Here is a 16,387-nt window from a genome sequence, read left to right as displayed (position 1 = left end):
GACTGCTCCTCTCCAATGGCTGCCACGGCGGAAAGGCCTAGATATGTATTTTTTGCTGTTTTATTTTTCATCTTTTTTCTTCTTAAAGAAGACCTTTTAACATTTCTTGTGATACTGGTTTGGTGGTGATGAACTCCTTTAGCTTTTTATTGTCCAGGAAGCTCTTTATCTGTCCTTTGATTCTAAATGATAGCTTTGCTGGATAGAGCAATCTTGGTTGTACAGCCTTGCTTTTCATCACTTTGAATATTTTGTGCCAGTCCCTTCTGGCCTGCAAATTTCTGTTGAGAAATAATCTGACAGTCTTATGGACTAGTTACCCTTGTGAGTTACTAACTGTCTTATTATTGTTGCTTTTAAGATCCTTTCTTTGTCTTTAACCTTTGTCCTTTTAATTATGATGTGTCTTGGTCTGGGCCTCTTTGGGTTCATCTTGTTTAGGATTCTTTACACTTCCTGGACTTGTGTGTCTTTTTCCTTCACCAGGTTAGGAAAGTTTTCAGTCAATATTTCTTCAAATAGATTCTCAATCCCTTTCTCTGTCTCTTCTCCTTTTAGTATCCCTATGATGTGGATATTGTTCTTGATGTTGTCCCTGAGTTCCCTTAAACAGTCCTCATTTTAAAAAATTCTTTTTTCTTTTTGCTGCTCTGATTGCATGTCTTCTGCTACTTTGTCTTCCAAAGTACCAATTCAATCATCTGTTTCATCTAATCTGTGTTGGTTCCTTCTAGTGTATTTTTAAAAATTAATTTATTTAATTGTTTGTTTATTTATTTATTTTATTTTTAGAGAGAGGGGAAAGGAGAAAGGAAGGGAGAGAAACATCACTGTGTGGTTGCCTCTCACTCGTGGCCCCAACTGGGGACCTGACATGAAACCTAGTCATGTGCCCTGACTGGGAATCGAACCAGCAACACTTGGCTCACAGGCCGACACCTGCTAATGTAGTCTTAATTCAGTTTTGTAGTTTTCATTTCTGACTGCTTTTTTTTTATGGTTTATATGTCATTTAAAAATATTTTATTTATTTATTTTTAGAGACGAAGTAAGAGAGGGAGAGAAACATTGATGTGTGAGCGATACATCTATTGGTTGCCTCTTGCATGCCCCCAACCAGGGACCTGGCCCACAATCCAGACGTGTGTCCTGACTGGGAATCGAACTGGTGACACTTCGCTCAATACACTGGGCCACTCCAGCAAGTACTCTATGTCATTTTTTATGCTGTTGATATTTTCACTAAATTTATTGAGCATTTTTATCACCATTGTTTTGAACTCTGTATCTGGTAGTTTGCTTGCCTCCTTTTCACTTAGTTCTTTTTCTGGAGATTCCTCCTGTTCTTTCATTTGGGACACTTTTTTTCTTTTTTTTCTCTCCATTTTGGATGCCTCTCTGTGTTTGTTTCTATGTATTAGGTAGATCTGCTATGTCTCCCAGTCTTGATAGGGTGGTCTTATGTAGTATGTGTCCTGCTGGGCCCAGTGGTACAGCCTCCCTGATAACCTAAGCTCGGTGCTCCCGTGTGCCCCCCATGCAGGCTGTGTGCACCCTCCTGTTGCAGTTGAGCCTTGATTGCTATTGGCACATTAGTGAGAAGGATTGACCCCCACACCAATTGGCTATGAGGACTGGCATGACTACAGTGGAGGAGCTGCTGTGTAGGGGCCAACCCCATGGAGCAAAACTCACTTCAGCAGCACTCTGGTGCTCACCAATTCTACCCCTTGAGTATATCACTCATGGTGGTGTGATCTGAAGCTGGTCATAGGGTGTGCTGGCTCTGGGGCCTCCTAGGGATGCAGGACAATGTCAGCTGCTGCCTGTGCCTGGCCTCAGGGCCACCCAGCATGAGCTACAAAGCAATCTGCATACGGCTGCTACTGGTGCTAAGCTTGGAGGTGCCTGAGAGAGGCCAAGCTATAAACGGAGTTGGGCTGCCAATAGTGCCTAGAGGCACATGACATGTCAATGCCAGATGCTGTTTGTCTGGTGTTTGTGACCCTTTGAGAGAACTTAAGAAAGTTTACAACATGAGCCACGACAGGCCATTTGTATGGAAAAGCCCCTGAAAGCAGCGTGGAAGATTCTGCTCCTTCACTGGGTTGTATGAATCCCCTTGGATTGGATAACTGGGTAATAATACAGTCCCCTTTGTCAGCCAGACATCACCGCCCCCTCCCCCCCATCCTGAACCTGCCTCAGCGGAGAGGTCTCATTCCAGTCCCAGCCCCTTCCCATTGACCAAGTCAAGCTCTAAGCAACCAGCTCACCCAAGCTTGACATTGCTTGAAGTAGGTGGTATCTTTGCATCATGGTTCAGGGTTTGAGCAGTAAAGGATGTTCAGTGACAGTTCCCACAGGACCAGGTCCTCTCCTTCCTCAAAAATTATATTCTAACCTGAGACCATCTGCTGCCTCATGTGACACAGCAACTGAACTCTAAGATTCTGGACAGAAACCAGATGGAAGAACATGGTGGAGAGAACATTAGGCTTGGAGGTGGACCCACTCACCTGGGTTTGGACTCCTGGATTTGCCTGTGTCCTTGAGCAACCACCTTCCCTCTCTGAGCCTCAAATTCCACAGCTATACAATGGAAATTATAATACTTACTTACCTACAAGGATCTTATGTGCAGAATGGGAGGCAAAATTAGATGAAGGGAGAGAGGAGTGGAAGGAGTCCAGCAGGAATCTAAGATTTCTGAGCTCAAGCATGACAATAGGGTTCCCAGGTCCCTAACTATTAAGCATAGTTACCTCTAGGGAGACAGATTGGGGAGCACTGAGGAGGGAACTTTTTGTTTTAATTTAATGAACTTTGTTATTGTTTAAATTTTTTACAATAAGCATGATGTAATTTTGGAATTAAAATATATTTAGTACACATACTTAAATTTAAAAAAATTTTTTTAAAGATTTTATTTATTTATTTTAGAGAGAGGAGACAGGAGGAAGAAAGAGAGGGAGAGAAACATCAATGTATGGTTGCCTCTCACATGCACCCCCAAATGGGGACCTGGCCCACAACTCAGGCATGTGCCCTGACTGAGAATCAAACCAGCGACCCTTTGGTTTGCAGGCTGGCACTCAATCCACTGAGCCATACCAGCCAAGGCTAAAAAGCTTTTTAAAAAGCTTATTTTGCCTAGAAACTTATCCAGGAGACTGATAAGAGTGGTTGCTTCTGGGAAGGAACGGAAGAACTGTAGTCTGGGTGAAATGGGGACTTCCTATGTTTTATTTTGTACTGTTTGAAACCTTATAGTCATGAATTTGCATTACTTTTCTATCTACTATTAAAGTTTTAAAATCATTTGAAAAATAAAAATATTTTAAATAAAGAATAAAAGTGAGAAATGTATGGTTACTTTGTTCACACTCCATACCCACAACAGAGACACACATACCCCCACACACAGTTTCCAGATTGGTTTTCTGTGGCAAGTGGGATGTATTGACCTAGGACAGAAGGCCCATGCTTGGACAAGTTGCAGTTGCCAAGGAGCTCAGCTGGGGGAGCCATTGAGAGTTCACTGGATGAGAGCGGTGGCAACTGCTGGAGAATTTAAACACCACAAACTGGAAAGATGGCTGGAGGAGGATTGGGTTCCCTGGATCAAAGGCAACTCAGGCCCCTCAGATTAGGAGAAACATAGATAGAGGGTCAGGGATTCTGGGCTTTCCTCCCAGCCAATCCCTAATATACGGTGATAGCAAGAAAGAAGGCTGTTCTCCCTCTCTGTGGGGAGGACATTGATTTCAGAGTCAGCTGTCTGGGTTGATTCCTACCTCTGTCACTTCTAGCTAAAAAAATAAAAATAAAAATAAAACTTGTGCCAGTCACTTAACTGCTTTGAGACTCAATTTCCTCATTTGTGAAACAGGGACAATATTAACAACTGAATCTTTTATTTTTAAACTATGATTTATAGAGTACCTACTATATGCTGAAAGAAAGAAAGGAAGAAAGGAAAAAAGAAAGAAAGAAAGAAGCTCTACTCATGTAAATACATTTAGTTCTTATAACCAGTCTGTGAAGCAGATTTTTTTATTCTCATTTTAGAGGTAAGTGATTTTTAAAAAAATGTAAATAATAGCCAACATTCATGTAGTGTTTACTATGCATGTAGTCACTGTTCTGAGTACCTGAATAACAACAAATCAACTCATAACAACTCTGTAAAACAGGAATATTATTATTATCCTCATTTTATACATGAGGAAACTGAGGCATGGAGAGATTAAATAATTAGCCTGAAATTACATGGCTGGTGAATTTGAAGGCAGGTAACCCAGCTCTTAATCATTATGTTACAAATCAGATAACTCTCTAATTTAACACCCTTCCTTGTGTTTCTCATTGCACTAAAAATAAAATCCAACTTCCTTTCTCTGGTGTGATAGGCCATATTTAACATGGTTCTGGTACAGTGTGACCACATCTATCACTCTTCCCCTCACTCACTCCGCTTCAGATGCACTAACTTCTCATGGGTCCTCAGATATGCCAATCACATTCCTGCCTCAGGGCCTTTGCATTTGTTGTTTCCTCCACCTGGAATGATTACCACCCCCCCAGACCCTTGCATAGCTCATTCCCTCACTATACCTGCATCTCTGCTCAAATGTCATCATCTCAAAGAGATCTTTTTTTTTTAGATTTTATTTATTTACTTTTTGAGAGAGAGAAAGGGAGGGAGAGAGAGGGAAAGAAACATCAATGTGTGGTTGCCTCTCGTGCACCCCCAATTGGGTACCTGGTTTACAACCCATGCATGTACCCTGACTAGGAATTGAACCAGCTACCCTTTGGTTCACAGGCCAGCACTCAATCCACTGAACCACACCAGCCAGGGCCCTTTGACCCTTAATTTTTCTTCACAGCACTTAGAATTCTCTGAAACTCTACATCTGTTTGCTTGTTTGTCTCTTTCACCAGCATGTGAGCATAGACTTGGTTGTCTTGTCTACTGCTAGATATCCAGTGCTCAGGCCCAAGACCTACCTTATGTCAGGCACCTAATATATAGTTGCTGGATAATTAAGTACATAAATGAATGAATATCCAAGGCCACCCAGTTGGTTAATGTCAGAGCCAGGACACAAACTGAGTTGTCTGATCCTGGAGCCTATGCTCTTAGTCACTGTGCTATGCTGGGCTGACTCTAAGAGATCTCAGGAGGTTCTGATGGTATAATGAATGTAAAACCACTTTGAAAATTGCTAAGTGCTGGAAAACAAAAGATTACTATTATTGTTCAGTTTACTGTTTGCTCATCTATGAAATGGGGATAATAATACTCTGACCTGCCAGCTTTAAGGGAATGTTTTGTGACGTGCCAATGAGATAATGGATGAGTAAACATGTACGAGAGTTAAAAGCTCTGCATGGTAGAAAAGATTGCAAAGATTATTTCCATGCCGGTGGCTTCCCAAGACTCCCATCCTCTACCTCGAGTTTGACATTAATATTGCTGACAAGAGAGGGGGAGGTAAGGGGACATGGGGGACTTAGGGACTCTGCGTCCCAGTAATTAAACATGTTGGGACTGAAGCGCTGCCAGCAGCAGCATCTGGTTGCAATTACCAGAGGGGACCGAAGTGATTAGTCACCTTTATAGTGAGAGCCAGGCCGGTCTCCTGGGCTCCTCCCTGGAGAGGGCCTTCTAAGTAAGCTCCGAGTCCCCTTTCCCTGCTCCCACCCCACTCTGGGGTCCCCTGGTCCTTAAACAATAGCCCCTGATCTGAGTCCTCCATGTCCCAAAGTCCCTGCTCATTGGAGGAGACCTTGACAAAAAGCCAAGAACACCATAATTGCGCCCCCCCCTTTTTTACTTCTTCTTGTGTTTCTAGAGGCCAGGTTGGGATTCTTTGGTAAAAAATGTGTCAGAGCAGGAATTAAGCTCAAAAAGTAATTTAACCTTTCTGAACTTCAGTTTCTTTATCTGCAAAATGTAGGACTAACAATACCTTCATTTTAGGGTGGTTGTGAAGATAAATAAGATAAAAATGCAATGGGATGTCAAGGCCCAAGTCTAGTTTACTAGAGTACGTGCTCAGTAAATAGTAGCTGTTATTAACGTTTTCCAGGTGCTAGGCTAATCACTTTTTATGATTCATTTCACTGAGCCCCCATAAAAACCCTGTGAGTAGGTACTGTCATGATCCCCGTTCAGAATTTCAGAGAGGTTTAAGGTTTCCGAAGATCACACAATGCACTAAACCATATAGCAGAACCGAGATTCAAAACCAGGTCTGTTTGTCCCCAGAGCTCTTGCTCTTTATCAAACCATGTGAAGGGTATATTGGTTGTTTGGTTCATTCATCTCTTCATTTATTCACTCAGTCGACCTTACAAAGTGCTTAGTAGGTGGTAAGACAGAATCCCTTCCTTTGAGAAACTCAGAGTCCTGCAGGGAAGGCATATGTCCACAAATAACTACATCTTAAAGCAGAAAATGATGGCTTTCATATATAAGGCCAGTTAGAGATTTATTCATCCATACAATGCATACTGAGAGCTTGCTATGTGCTGGGCCCTTTGCCCAGCACTGGGAATAATTGAAAGATAAATATAGTACAGTCTAGTCATAATCTAATGAGGGAGACAGATATGTAAGTAAATTATTACAGTTATAAGGAATTAAGTTATGATTAAAAAAAAAACTTGAAAAAAGTACACGGAGTGGAAGAAATAAACTGTGTTTGAGGCCAGGGGCAGGGGCAGAGCTGGATAATCTTTGAGCTACCAATGTGGAAAGGGGCACAGAAAATGTGTGGTGGCAATTCAGAAGTGTGTATTTTCTGGTGGGTGAGGGAAGGCTTCCCGGAGGAGAGGGCACATGAATTGTCCCTTTTCATTGGATATGTTTTAGAGAGAGGAAGGGCCGGAACAGAGATATCCTAAAGGTGTGGAAGCTGGTTGTATGGGAATTCTAGTAGGACGGGCGGTGAGCAGCACGGAGACAGTGAGGCAGTGGGGATAGAGAGGTGGGAGGAGCGCCAGAGATGACTGCCTATTGGGAACAAGTCAAAAGGGAAGCCAAGTGTTGTGAATCTGGGCAATTGGAGAGAGAGTGATAAATTCAGGTCTTCCTCAAAGCTTCCCCAAGGAGTGCCTGGCGGGGCATTGGTCCTTTGAAATGGGGAGGTGGAGCTCTACTGGGTTTCTGACCTAGGATTACTGAATGAAGCTTGCACTGGCCAAATTATACTGCTGTGCTCTGGAGATCGGTAAGAATCTGGGAGCATCACCATGAAAGGACTGGCCAGGCACCTGGATACCCCCAGTTGTGAACTTCATCTTCTTTCATTCATCAAACACTTCCTGAGCTTCTACTGTGTGTGCCAGCTTGTGCTGGAAAACCAATCTGGTGACCTTGGAGTACAAACAGATCTTTATTAGGCAGGCTCAAAGAATCTCAGATTAAGAAGGAAGCCTGCCTGACTTTTGTTTCTACGGTCTGCCATACCTCTTACAGTGTGACAAGTGTAACAAAATGTACAAGAAGAGGTAACTGGCTCTGTCTGGGGATCAGGGAAGGCTTCCCAGAGAAGGTGAATTTTCAGGATGAAGCTCTCAGGGTAAAGAGGACTTCCTCCAGTTGTGGGAGTGAAAGGAGCGTATTCCACGTGAAGGGAACAGCTTTCCCCCATGAGTCCAGCAGGAATTTAGCCTCCTAGAGCTGTCAGAAGCCTGATGTGGGAAGTCATTTTTTCAGTCTCCTGCAGGGGCCGCTGCTGCCCCAGCCTGGATCTGACGCCTCTGAACTCATCCAGTCCTTTCCAGCAAAATTCGGAGTCTGTCTTTCTTGGGGTGGTAGTGAGATACACCCCGAACGTACCTCCAAGGAGTGGGCTCTGGGGTGGCAGTGCCCTGAAGAAACCATCTGAGTTTAGTCAATGGCGTTTGGGGGAGGGGTGTAGTGGGTACTGATTATTTTTCTGTCTCTGGGTCACCACAAGTTTATTAAAATAAAAGAAACTGTGGGTAAATGCTGCCATCTGTGCTGCCCCCCCAACAACAAATCAGGCCCCAGACTAGACGCAGGGGTTGAAACTGCTTTAAAAACACCCCAAGGAGTTAGCTGAAAACCCACACTCCCCATGCTTCTGGGGCTTAAGATCTTGAGCTCATTCCTCAGCATCTCTCCTCAGGAGGGTGGGGTGGGCTGCCCTATGAGGTGGAGGTGAAGACCCCTGAGTCTGCTCCATGGACCGAGGGGCCCCCTAAGCCTAGAGTCACGCTTCAGAGCTCTGTGCCAAGAGCCCCCGTGAGCCATGGCCTCAAAAGGGCAGCGGTGATTTTTTTCACATAAATATATCGCACTTAAATAAGTTTAGACAGCATGACATCAGAGAGTAATTAAATTGGTTTGGGTTGAAATTCCGTTTCCAATTCCTGAGTTCAGGTTTGTAAAAGATTTTTCTGAGCACCTGCAGGCGCGCGCGTGTGTGTGTGTGTGTGTGTGTGAAGTATTTTCACTGGAAAGGATTCAAAACTTAAAAAAAAAAAAAACTGGAGCACACAGGCAGCATTACGCCATTCTTCCTTCTTGGAAAAATCCCTCAGCCTTATACAAGCCTCCTTCAAGCCCTCAGTCAGTTGTGCAGGAGAAAGGGGGCGGTCGGCTTTCTCCTTTCAAGAACGAGTTATTTTCAGCTGCTGACTGGAGACGGTGCACGTCTGGATACGAGAGCATTTCCACTATGGGACTGGATACAAACACACACCCGGCAGACTTAAAGAGTCTCAGTCTGAGGAGAAAGCCTTTCCTTCTGCTGCTACTGCTGCTGCCGCTGCTTTTGAGGGTCCACTCCTTTCATGGTTTTTCCTGCCAAACCAGAGGCACCTTCGCTGCTGCCGCCGTTCTCTTTGGTGTCATTCAGCGGCTGGCCAGAGGATGAGACTCTCCAAACCCCTCACTTTCTTGCTTTGGCACCTGGCTTGGCTGGACCTGGAATTTATCTGCACTGTGTTGGGGGCCCCTGACTTGGGCCAGAGACCCCAGGGAACCAGGCCAGGATTGGCCAAAGCAGAAGCCAAAGAGAGGCCCCCTCTGGCCCGGAACGTATTCAGGCCAGGGGGTCACAGCTATGGTGGGGGAGCCCCCAATGCCAGGGCAAAGGGGGGCACTGGGCAGGCAGGAGGCCTGACACAGCCCAAGAAGGATGAACCCAAAAAGCTGCCCCCCAGATCGGGTGGCCCTGAACCCAAACCAGGACACCCTCCCCAGACAAGGCAGGCTTCAACGCGGACTGTGACCCCCAAAGGACAGCTTCCTGGGGGCAAGGCACCCCCAAAAGCAGGAGTTGTCCCCAGCCCCTTCCTGCTGAAGAAGGCCAGGGAGCCTGGGGCCCCTCGAGAGCCCAAGGAGCCGTTCCGCCCGCCCCCCATCACGCCCCACGAGTACATGCTCTCGCTGTACAGGACGCTGTCCGATGCTGACAGGAAGGGAGGAAACAGCAGCGTGAAGTTGGAGGCTGGCCTGGCCAACACCATCACCAGCTTTATTGACAAAGGGCAAGGTGAGGGGGCGGGGTGGCAGGGGCATGGCTCTGAGGGAGGGGCATCTGCATGCATGGAGGGGCCTTTCTGAGCCCTGACACTGCACTGGTGGGAGACTGTGTGTGTGTCTGGCCTGGGGTGGTATCTGGGACTATCACACATACCAGGTCCCAGGGTGCTGGCATATCAGATTGGAGGCACCTGGGGTCACCAAGTCCAGTTCTTGCAAGGTGCAGAGAGGATGACTAAAGCCCAGAGAGGAGACAAGACCTGCCAGGTGGTGGCAGAGTTGGGGACCAGGCTCCACGGCTTTTGATCACCAGGCCATGCTCTGTTCCTATGTGGATTGGCCAAACTTTCTAGGCTCCAGGGGTTTGTAGGTTTTCTCAGATGGCGGAGAGAGAAATTAATCTCTAGCCACACATCATTCTGCAACTTTACCCTCAAGTTAGGGAGCAGAGGAGGCAGGATAGGTGAAAACAGTAAATGAGGCATCTTGGAGTCACAGAATGACATTTGGATATATGGGGTCTGGGAGTGGACAGCACACTTAGGGTTGAATAATGTGACCTTGGGAAAGCTCCTTCTCCCTTCAGGGTCAGTTTCCCTGTCTGTGCAGCTATATGGGGGTTGGACCGGGTGATTTATGAGAGCCCTTCAAATACAAAACTTTATTCCTATCCTAAACACAGATCATTGTTATTAACCCAGGAGAATAACTGCTCCACTTATTTCTCCCTCTACCCACCTCGCTTTACTATCTTGGCTTTTCCTCTCAACTTGCTGTGTGACCTCAGCAAGTCTCTTCCCTACCAGGGCCTCAGTTTCTCTGTAAGTGTGATTGCTAGGGTGGATTGCAGCTCATATGCTCTGGTTCTGTGAGCCTTAGGACCTTGGCTGGGAGGGTGGGGGAGGGGTCAGAGAGTGGGAGAGGCTCCTCATTAGAGCGGCCTGTGGGGGAATGACAGAAGGTGGGGGAGGCACAGAGGCAGAAGGTCTGGCTCAGGTGGGGGAGGTGGCCTGGCTGCCTGCCCAGTCAGGGAAAGCTGTGACCCCTTGGGGGCTCATAAAATAAGTCCTTGTGCCCCCCAGCACTAAGGGAGCTCGGAGAGGGGGAGATGGGGAGTTTAAAGGCCTAATTAGTCACCTTTTAGAGCAACATATGAATGCTTCCCAATGGCAAATTGGTATTTAGGAAAGAGGGCATGTGTATTGGACATACTACTGAGCTTCTTACACAAACACACCACTTTGTATTTGTATATACATGCTGAATCACACACATGTACATATGTGCACACATACCTTCTTACATATATATATATGCATGGAATCTTCTTATACACATACCACATATACTTTACATGTTGACACAAGCCCAGCCATGCATACACGTGATGTCACTTATTTATACCACTTTCTTACATATGAACCCAATTATACACACACACACACACACACACACACACTCTTATACAGCCAGCAGGTAAGATACATACACAACAAAATCATTAGATTGGGAAGCAGGGAAATTGGATGGCAGAGCAACTTTGTCATTAACTTACTGTGTGACTGTAGTCAAGTCACACACCCTCTCTGGGCCTCATCTATAAAAAGAGAACACTAAGATTTTCTTTAAGGTATAGTGGCGGCAGCTTCAGATTGGGTATAAAAAGTTTCAACTCTGCTTTTTCTTAGCTGGGTGACATGGAGCGAGTCATCCTAACTCCTCTGAGCCTCAGGTTTCCCCTCTGGGAAAACAGGAGTAATTTTAATGACCAACCCCCTCCTCCTTCAGCAATGAGATATCATAACAGATAGGAAAGAGATAGGTAGAAGGGAGTTCTAAAGCAGATGGATCTCTGATATGAATAGTGATTGACACAAACACCCAGAATCACTCAAGTCACCCCCAGCCACATCTGCAGGTAAACAACCTTACTTGGTAGGCTTATTCTGAACAAGGCTCTCAGTGGTTTGGATATTGGCCTTTCTCAAAGTGGGGAAGAGGTTAAAGAAAGCTCTCTGGAGGGGTAGAGAGCTGTGGCCCTCCCCTGAGGCCTCGAGGTGACTGGCTTTCTTGATGAAGTTGCAGGGAATGACTTCTGGGTGTTCTCTCTAGATGACCGAGGCCCTGTGGTCAGGAAGCAGAGATACGTGTTCGACATTAGTGCCCTGGAGAAGGATGGGCTGCTAGGGGCCGAGCTGCGGATCTTGCGGAAGAAGCCCTCGGACACAGCCAAGCCAGTGGCCCCCAGTAGCGGGCGGGCTGCCCAGCTGAAGCTGTCCAGCTGCCCCAGCGGCCGGCAGCCGGCAGCCCTGCTGGATGTGCGCTCCGTGCCAGGCCTGGACGGATCTGGCTGGGAGGTGTTTGACATCTGGAAGCTCTTCCGAAACTTTAAGAACTCGGCCCAGCTGTGCCTGGAGCTGGAGGCCTGGGAACGGGGCCGGGCTGTGGACCTCCGCGGCCTGGGCTTTGACCGGACTGCCCGTCAGGTTCACGAGAAGGCTCTCTTCCTGGTGTTTGGCCGCACCAAGAAGCGGGACCTGTTCTTTAATGAGATTAAGGCCCGCTCTGGCCAGGATGATAAGACTGTGTATGAGTACCTGTTCAGCCAACGGCGAAAACGGAGGGCTCCACTCGCCACACGCCAGGGCAAGCGGCCCAGCAAGAATCCCAAGGCCCGCTGCAGTCGAAAGGCACTGCATGTCAATTTCAAGGACATGGGCTGGGATGACTGGATCATTGCACCCCTTGAGTATGAGGCCTTCCACTGTGAGGGACTATGTGAGTTCCCCTTGCGCTCTCACCTGGAGCCCACGAACCATGCGGTCATCCAGACCCTGATGAACTCCATGGACCCGGAGTCCACGCCACCTACCTGCTGTGTGCCCACAAGGCTGAGTCCCATCAGCATTCTCTTCATTGACTCTGCCAACAACGTGGTCTATAAGCAGTATGAGGACATGGTCGTGGAGTCTTGTGGCTGCAGGTAGCAGCACTGGCCCTGTCTTCCTGGCGGCACATCCCCCAGATGCTGTTCACAAGGGCCGCTCCTTGCGTTTGTGGGATCACAGAGGGGTCAGGAAGCTGCAGCCGGGAGCATCTACACATCCTGTCTGAATGGGGATTCCAACAGCCTTGCTCACTGAGTGGAACAAGGGCTAAAGGTTCTTTTCTCTACACAAGTCCCTCTGTCTGAGGATTTCTGCCCTTCTGCTGCTCTGACTGGCAGGGACAGGCCCAGGGAGACAGACTCTGAATGGGACCGAGACCCAGCAGACCTGGGTTTCCAATGAGACTCAGCCCATGACCTCTCCTTTCCTGGGCCTCCTTGAACTCTGGACTCTCCAGGGAGGGCTCCTTTTGGGACAGCCACGGGTGCCACATCCTCCCTGAATCACCACGGTGCCTGGTGACTTTCTGCCCCTGGGGTAGATGAGATGCTGATTGGGCAGGGGTGGGAAAGAGGGGGAGAGGGCTTGGGCAGGGGTGAGGAATGTGGGCTGTTAGACTGTTAGATTAAAATGTACATTGATGAGATAAAAAGCAAAACTGTGCCTAAAACTGTGGCAAATTTCTTGTTTACTCTAGGGGACACAGTGAATCCCCTCAAAGAATGACTGACCCAGGGAGGGGAGGTGGGTTACCTCATGTATAAACCTGGTGTCCAGGGCCCAGTCCCTGCTCCCAGTCCTGGAAACTGAAGCGGGGCCAGTGCTACCTCTAACCCCATTCCCGTTCCTTCCAAAAGCCCAGTGGTCTGGAGCTCCATCTGCTCCATTGGGGCCTGCCAACAGAGTTAGGTTTTCTTTTTGGCACTTCTTAGTCAAGCTGGTTGTCTCTGAAATGGATCCCTAAATGGGAGGGAAATTGAGGATTTCATTTCCTCTAAAATCATCCCACTTCATTTACTAGTATCTTCTGCAACCCCCACCGCCACGCCCACCACATACTCAAAATGAACTGACTGCCATTTAAAGGGTCCTCTACCTCTCACTGGGGAACCTGGGCTGTCAGCGATCTCTTCCTCCCCTAGTGAGGCATCTCTTTTTTGCCACTGACCACAGTTCCTCACATGATCTTGTCTATGGCCCTGCTCCCCTCCTGCATCACCTTCACTACTTAATGCTCACCCATCACCTCCTTCCTACCTTCTCACCCCTATCTTCAGAAACAGAGCTGGAGCCCCTCCCCTTTACATTATACATGATATAAACAGAAAATTATATATTAGATAAATAACCTTCCCACTAACCCCAGACAGTCTGATGCCAGACACATCCTGACAATGTTTCTTACTTGGGGCTTTGCCCAGACTAAATGTTCACTTCCCTTTCCCCACTAGAATCTTCGGGGGAAGCATGAGACGTGAACTCTTAGGAGGGGAGCACAGCCCTCTGGTAGGGAAACTTGGGCACCTGAGCCCTCATTCTAAGGGCTCAGGACCAAGATCTGTCTGGCTGAAGAGAGGGAGGACCAGGAGAAGGGAGTCTAGGCCTCTGCTTCCCACCCAGGGGGCCTCAACATTTTCCCCTCCTCTCTCCAGCTGAGTCTTTGATTCCCAGGGCTCCTAGCCAAAGCTGTTTCAACAGTGGGGATTCCTGCCCAGCTATGGGCAGACCTTGTGTCCTTTCCCTCTAGACCTGAAACCTGGGTTGTCAGGACCTAAAGCAAGAACCCTGTGCAGGGGGCAGGCTGAGCCTGGAGCGTCTCCCTCTCTGGCTGGGCTGCGTTGTATTTGGCTGGTGGCAGGCCTGCAAATCTGGAAGTAAACAAAGAAGCTGCCATGGCAGACAGAGTACTGGTGTGTGTGAGAGGAGAGTGAGCCTGGAAGGGAGGTGCCAGGGAGGCCAGGCAGCGAGCTGTGGATACATGGTGAGTAGAGTAGAAACTGGGTGGCTGGGACCCCAAGGGCAGAGAGGCAGAGGACCAAGGGGTCACAGGTGGGGCTGGCTCCTACTCACACTTGTTTTCTGGGCTGTGTGTCCCTAGTTTCTTGGAAAGTCTGACAAAACTGGAGCTGCTCCCTGCCTTCGCCCCATCAGAAAGTTTCATGACACCTCAGCCACAGTGCTCTTCCTGCGAAAGGCCTGGGTGTTGTGGCTCTGCTCGATACCCAAGGAGCTTCCTCTCCCACTTCAACCTGCCCTACGTCTGTCTCTCTTTCACAAAAGATCCACTCAGCCTGTGTACCAACCCCAGTCCCCTCCTCCCGCCCCCCATCAGACTATGGAAATCCGTCAGATGATTGTGGGGTGAGTAGAAACCGCCCTTCCATCCTAACCATTTGATCTATTCAGCCAGCACCTTGGAGAATTATCTCCACCAGGCACCCTCCTCCAGGCTCTGTCATAACAAGCTGCATAGTTGTACAGTATATTCTTGTACAGAAAGGGTACAAGGCTTATATCAATCCTTATAGTTCAAAACACTCTCCCAGTTGTGGTCTTGCAGCACTGATGGCTCAAAAGGCAGCCCAGTTTCAAATTTCAGATGTGTCACTTAGAGTGCTTGGGCAAGTAACTTAATTCCATGAATCCTGGTTTCTTCATTAGTAAAAAATGGAGGGATAAACAGTATACCTATTTCATAGGGCTAACTGTGAGGATATGAAAGACAATCAATACAGTACCTGGCACAGAGGTGGAACTCAATAATGTTAGCTATTATCATTAATGTGGCCTCACACAGTCCCATGAAGCAGGCAGGGCTAGGAATATTACCCCCCATTTTTATAGAAAAGGAAACTGACAGCCAGAGAGGTAACTGTAGGTCTCCCATTGGTCTCAGCGTTCTTTGTACCATTTCTGCTTCTTTTCTGGGCCGCAGACCCCACTGACCCCAATCCTGGCATGCAGTTGAATTACTCACCTGGAGCTAGACTCCCAGGTCTTAAAAGTATCCCCTCAGGGACACACAGTTCTTGGTTCCTAGGGAGAAATTGCTAAGCAGATAGCTTAGGGCAGAGAAAGCAGGAGGCCCTTGGTGAGGGGTGGAGGCAAGAGGTGGGCAGTGCTAAGATGCCCATCTCTTGGTCTCTTCCACAATCCTGTGTTTCAAGGCCGTAAGCAGGAGAATCAGCCTTTGTAGGGCTTGGAACACACAGCCCTGGGAAGCCTCCCAGACTTCACTCTGACTCCACAACCAGTTCTCATATCCAATCTGAATATAGATGTGAGAAAGCAGAGTAGGGAAGGATTAGTCACATACGCTTGAAAGTGAGACAAACCTAGGTCCCGTCTTGGTTCCATCACTTTCCAGCTGAGTGACTGGGCAAGTTACTTAACTTCTCTGAGCCTCAGTTTTCTTATCTGTAGAAGAGGGATAATAATATTAAATTTACTGGGCTTGAGATTCAGGAGAGGGGATATTCATTCATTCCATCAGTCTTTGATTGATTGATTCATTCATTCATTAATCAATAAATATTTATTGAGCATATACTCTGGTCCAGACTCGGTGCTGCATGCTGAAGCAGTGACAACAACCTCAATTGTTAACACTTATTGAGGGCTTATTATGTGCCAAGTACTATGCTTAGCACTTTACATGAAACCACTTATCTTGCAATGATCATGTCCTCAAGCTTCATGCATGACTAAAAGAGAAAAATAAAGATCCCAAAGGATGCTAGGTTGATAAGTCTAGGGTAGGCTGAATCAAAGGAGATTAAATAAAACAGAGGGGAAAAAATCAAATTACACACATGAATGCATGAAACCAACAGTACAATTACAGAATGTGAAAAAAAAAATGTGATTTCACAACTCCCTATGGGAAAGAGTGTTGTAGGTGGCTATGAAGTCAATTGAATATAATGTGGATGCCTTAATGTGAATACAAGTGTGGGCTTCATTATAGGCAAGC

The 16,387-nt window shown here is 47.2% G+C and overlaps 1 protein-coding gene across 1 annotated transcript; it reads left to right on the top strand.

Annotated features, from left to right (window-relative positions):
* Positions 1 to 8,779: 8,779 nt before the first annotated feature.
* On the top strand, positions 8,780 to 12,970 carry GDF5 (growth differentiation factor 5). Its single transcript, XM_090285276.1, has 2 exons — positions 8,780 to 9,536; positions 11,639 to 12,970. Exons 1-2 carry the CDS (start codon positions 8,912 to 8,914, stop codon positions 12,511 to 12,513), a joined length of 1,500 nt encoding a protein of 499 aa, XP_090141402.1. The 5' UTR covers positions 8,780 to 8,911; the 3' UTR covers positions 12,514 to 12,970.
* Positions 12,971 to 16,387: the final 3,417 nt, after the last annotated feature.

Source organism: Furipterus horrens, unplaced genomic scaffold (genome assembly GCF_987537825.1).
Source record: "Furipterus horrens unplaced genomic scaffold, mFurHor1.1.pri manual_scaffold_8, whole genome shotgun sequence".
Lineage (NCBI taxonomy): Eukaryota > Metazoa > Chordata > Mammalia > Chiroptera > Furipteridae > Furipterus > Furipterus horrens.
The sequence above is the reverse complement of the archived record's forward strand: the minus strand, read 5'-3'. Positions and strand labels throughout refer to the sequence as shown.